At 48.5% G+C, this 4,608-nt stretch overlaps 1 protein-coding gene across 1 annotated transcript in view; it reads right to left on the bottom strand.

Moving 5' to 3' along the window:
* Positions 1-499: 499 nt before the first annotated feature.
* The window catches only part of ENH_00053040 (DNA replication licensing factor, putative), a gene marked incomplete at both ends in the record, with an annotated part of 4,322 nt that continues 213 nt past the window's right edge, over positions 500-4,608 (bottom strand). The window contains 6 exons of the mRNA XM_013581475.1: positions 500-682; positions 825-856; positions 1,049-1,106; positions 1,584-1,635; positions 1,895-2,191; positions 3,885-4,354. Of these exons, the coding sequence (XP_013436929.1) occupies positions 500-682; positions 825-856; positions 1,049-1,106; positions 1,584-1,635; positions 1,895-2,191; positions 3,885-4,354 (1,092 nt within the window). The remainder of the gene's footprint in view (positions 683-824; positions 857-1,048; positions 1,107-1,583; positions 1,636-1,894; positions 2,192-3,884; positions 4,355-4,608) is intronic.

Below are 4,608 nucleotides of genomic sequence, written 5' to 3'. Positions count from 1 at the left end.
GGAGCATGCAGCAGCAGCAGCAGCAGCAGCATGCAGCAGCAGCATGCAGCAGCAGCAGCAGCGCTGCGGCAGACAATCCGGGAAAGCGGCGCCCTAGCTAGCGAAATTCTCAGCTAGTAACCTAGCTAGCTAGACAGCTAGCTAGTGGCGCGGCTAGCTAGCCAGCTAGCTAGCTAGCTGGCCAACTGGCTAGCTAGCCAGCCAGCTTGCCGGCTAGCCAGTGGCTAGTCACTCAACTAGGAGTCCATCTACTTAGCTAGCTATGTAGCTGGTCAGCTAGTTAGTAACGTGGCTAGCTAGCTAGCTAGCTAGCTAGCCAGCCAGCCAGCTAGCTAGCCAGCCAGCTAGCTAGCCAGCCAGCTAGCTAGCCAGCCAGCTAGCTGGCCAGACAGCTAGCTAGCCAGACAGCTAGCTAGCCAGCTAGCTAGCCAGCTAGCTAGCTAGCCAGCTAGCCAGCTAGCTAGCCAGACAGCTAGCTAGCTAGCTAGCTGTTTGTGCGTCAGCAACATTTACCTGAGCCCCTGTTCATCAAGGGCCTGCAGCGCTTCCCTCCGTCCGTCTTCTGCTGCTTCTGCATCTCCTGCTGCTGCTGCTGCTGCTGCTGCTGCTGCTGCTCGGCGGGTTCGCCTTTTTTTCGTCTCAGTGATCGCCAGGCCCTCCATCTCCTCAGCCATCTCCTCATCTGCAGCAGCAGCAGCAGCAGCAGCAGCAGCAGCAAGTGCAACAGCAGCACGACGCCACAACGGCTCAGCAGCAGCAACAAGCAACGGCTCTTGGGACCAACAGCAGCAGCAGCAGCAGCAGCAGCAGCAGCAGCAGCAGACCTTCTGTGATGGCTCCCTTTCCCCTTCTTGGCCTGCAAAGCCAAACAAGAAGAGGAAAGAAAATAAACAAACAAATAAATAAATAAATAAATAAATAAATAAATAAATAAATAAATTAATTAATTAATTAATGGCAATAAGCAAATGGAAAATAAATGAAAACAAATAAAGAAGAGAAGCAAGGGCCGCAGGCCCACCGTTTGTCAGTTTGTCTTTTGCGCTGCCGCCGTGCTGCTGCTGCTGCTGCTGCTGCTGCTGCTGCTGCTGCTTCGCCGTCCGACTCGCTTTCTGTCTCTGTGTCTGTCTCCGTTTCTGTCTCTTTTCCATCTTCAGGATAAGGCTCTCCAAACAAACTGTACAGCAGCATTTGCTGCGCCACCCGCACATCTTCCTGCAGCAGCAGCAGCAGCAGCAGCAGCAGCAGCAGCAGCAGCAGCAGCAACTCACTGTGGTGATCCACTTTTTGAGTTTCAACTTGGCGTGTGCTGCAGCAAGGCGGATGGAGGCCTCGAGTGTACGTACAGTGACGGGCTGCATGAGGCAGCTTGCTGCTGCTGCTGCTGCTGTTTGTTTTTGCTGCTGCGCCCTTTGCCGGATTTCTGTGTAGAAGTCCACGAGAGCAGCAGCAGCAGCTTCGGACAGCCGGGGCCCCACAGCGTCTCCGTACTCCTCCTCCTCGGCCTGCTGCTGCTGCTGCTGCTGCTGCTGCTGCTCGTCTGCAGCAGCAGCAGCAGCAGCAGCAACGCCGCCAGAACGCACCAGGGCTATGTACATCCGCAGAAACTCGTGCGTTAGGCATTCGTGCTCTCGTCGTGCGTTAGGCATTCGTGCTCTCGCCTGCACACAAACCCTAAACCCTAAACCCTAAACCCTAAACCCTAGGTCGTGCCATAATATTGCCAACTACCGGGTCCTGGATAGCTGCTGCTGCTGCAGTGCTGTAGCAGCTGCTGCTGCAGGTACTGGAGCTACTGTAGCTGCTGCAGCAGCAGCTGCTGCTGCTGCTGCAGCAGCAGCTGCTGCTGCTGCAGCTCCTGCCGCTGCTGCTGCTGCTGCTGCTGCTGCTTTACCCTTTTTTATCATAATAGAGCATTTCTGTTCTGTGGTAGAAGGCGCGGGTAGGCTCTGGCTCTTCCTGCTGCTGCTGCTGCTGCGAATCTGCTGCTGCTGCTGCTGCTGCATGCGTGGCCTTCAGCATGTCTGCTTGGGGCTGAATGAAGCTGTCAGTGTGTCCCCTGCGGTCCCCAGAAGCAACTCCTGCTGCTGCTGCTGCTGCTGCTGCTGCTGCTGCTGGCTTTGCTTTTTCCGTCACATTCCGCAGCACCGCCTCAGCCAGCCGGTCGTCTTCTTCGCAAGTCGTCGCGTCCCTAAACCCCAAACCCTAAACCCTAAACCCTAAACCCTAAACCCTAGATCTGCACCTTCGGGCTGCAGCCCGCAGTAGCAACGGCGGAAGGAACACCAACAAACAACCAAAAGCAGCAGCAGCAGCAGCAGCAGCACCCCCAGCAGCAGCAGACCTGACGATGAAGATGAGGTCGAAGCGGCTCATGAGGGAATCTTCGAAGGCAATTTGCTGCCGAAAAGAAATGCCTTCGCTCCAGCAGCCGTACAGCGGATTGGCAGCAGCAAGAACTGAACACCTGGCAGCAAATAAATAAATAAATAAATAAATAAATAAATAAATAAATAAATAAATAAATAAATAAATAAATTTAAATAATAATAAATAAATAAATAAATTTAAATAAATAAATAAATAAATAAATAAATAAACAGCTTTAAATAGATAATAAATAAGCAAATAGTTTTAAATTAATGAAAAAACAAATAAAATAAATAAATAAATAAATAAGTAAAGTGGTATTGAATAAATAAATAATTAATTGGTATTGGTTAGTTAATTAAAGAGTGTTAATTAAATTGTTGAAAAAAAGAGAATAAATAATAAATTAATTAGCATTAAATAAATTAAATAAGTAAATAATTAACTAATTGAAAAATAATAAATTAATTAGCATTAAATAAATTAAATAAGTAAATAATTAACTAATTAAATGCATTCATTAATTAACTAAATGGTATTAAATGGCACTAAGTAATTAAATGGTACTTTTTAATTAATTAAATGGTATTAATTAATTAATTATATGGCATTAGTCAATTAAATGGTATTAATTAACTAATTAATTAATGAATTAATTAAATGGTATTAATTAACTAATTAATTATATTGCATTAGTCAATTAAATGGTATTAATTAACTAATTAATTAATGAATTAATTAAATGGTATTAATTAATTAATTAATTATATTGCACTAGTCAATTAAATGGTATTAATTAACTAATTAATTAATTAATTAATTAAATGGTATTAATTAATTAATTAATTAATTAATTAATTTGTTTATTTGTCTATTTATAGTTTGTGGGGGGCCGCAGCAGCGGGTAGTGGAAACTAAATAATAGTGTAATCTTAAATATTTGAATTAATTATAATTAATGAAATAAGTTCAAATATTTTGATTTAAATGCTTTAATTAAATGATTTAAATTAATTTAAATATTTAAATTAATTAAAAATTATTTAAACTAATTCAAATGTACACACGCAGCCAAAGGGGTGCAGAAAGAACCAATTACACAAACCACAAACTGAATAAAAACAGCTAGCTAGCTAGTTAGCTGGCTAGCTAGCTAGCTGGCTAGCCAGCTGAACAAGTGACCTGCTAGCTAGCCAGCTAGCTGAACAACTAACTAGTTAGCTAGCTGATTAACTAGCCAGCCAGCCAGCTGGCTAGCTAGCTAGCTAGTGAACTCTCTCGCTAGCAACTCAGCTAGCTAGCCAGCCAGCTAGCTAGCTAGCCAGCTAGCTAGCTAGCCAGCTAGCTAGCTAGCTGGCTAGCTACCAGCTCTCTCGCCATCCACCTCTTTGGCCCCCCAGTCAGCTCTGCAGCTGCCCCACTAGCCACCCCCGTCCCCCCAGCCCGCTAGCCAGCTAGCCAGCCAGCCGGCTAGCTAGCTAGCTAGCTAGCTAGCTAGCTAGCTAGCTAGCTACCTGGCGTTGAGGGTGGTGTAGATGCCGGCCTTGGCGACTGTCACCGTTTGCTGCTCCATGACTTCGTGGATGGCGACTCTGTCTTGGATTTGCATTTTGTCGAACTCGTCGATGCAAATAAGGGATTTATCGGCTAAGACCATGGCCCCTGCTTCGACGCGCTTTGCTGCTGCTGCTGCTGCTGCTGCTGCTGCTGGCTCTGCTGCGTCTGCTGCAGTCACTGCTGCAGTCAGCCCCACGCCGCTGCTGCCGCGGCCCGTGCTGCTGACCGCCCCCGGCAGCAGCCGCAGCGCGAACCGCAGCAGCTGCGACTTTCCTGCTGCTGGGTCTCCCACCAGCAGCACGTGGATGTCCCCCCGCACTCTGTGCTGCTGCTGCTGCAGCAAACGGCCCCCCGCCAGCTGCAGCAGCAAACCCTGCTTCACCACGTCGTGCCCGCACACCGCCGGCGCGAACGAGTGACCCAGCACCTGCAGCAGCAGCAGCAGCAGCAGCAGCAGCAGCAGCAGCGGGTCGGCAGCAGCAGCAGCAGCGGCGGGTCGGCAGCAGCAGCAGCAGCGGCGGGTGAGCAGCAGCAGCAGCAGCGGGTCGGCAGCAGCAGCAGCAGCGGCGGGTGGGCAGCAGCAGCAGCAGCAAGTAGGGCGGCAACACTAGCAGCAGCAGCACGAGGAGAGTAGCACCAGCAGCAAATCAAGCTGCAGCAGCAAGAGCACCAGCAGAAACA

The sequence above is a fragment of the Eimeria necatrix genome, genomic scaffold, assembly GCF_000499385.1.
Source record: "Eimeria necatrix Houghton genomic scaffold, Enh_scaff427, whole genome shotgun sequence".
NCBI classification, from domain to species: domain Eukaryota; phylum Apicomplexa; class Conoidasida; order Eucoccidiorida; family Eimeriidae; genus Eimeria; species Eimeria necatrix.
The sequence above is the reverse complement of the archived record's forward strand: the minus strand, read 5'-3'. Positions and strand labels throughout refer to the sequence as shown.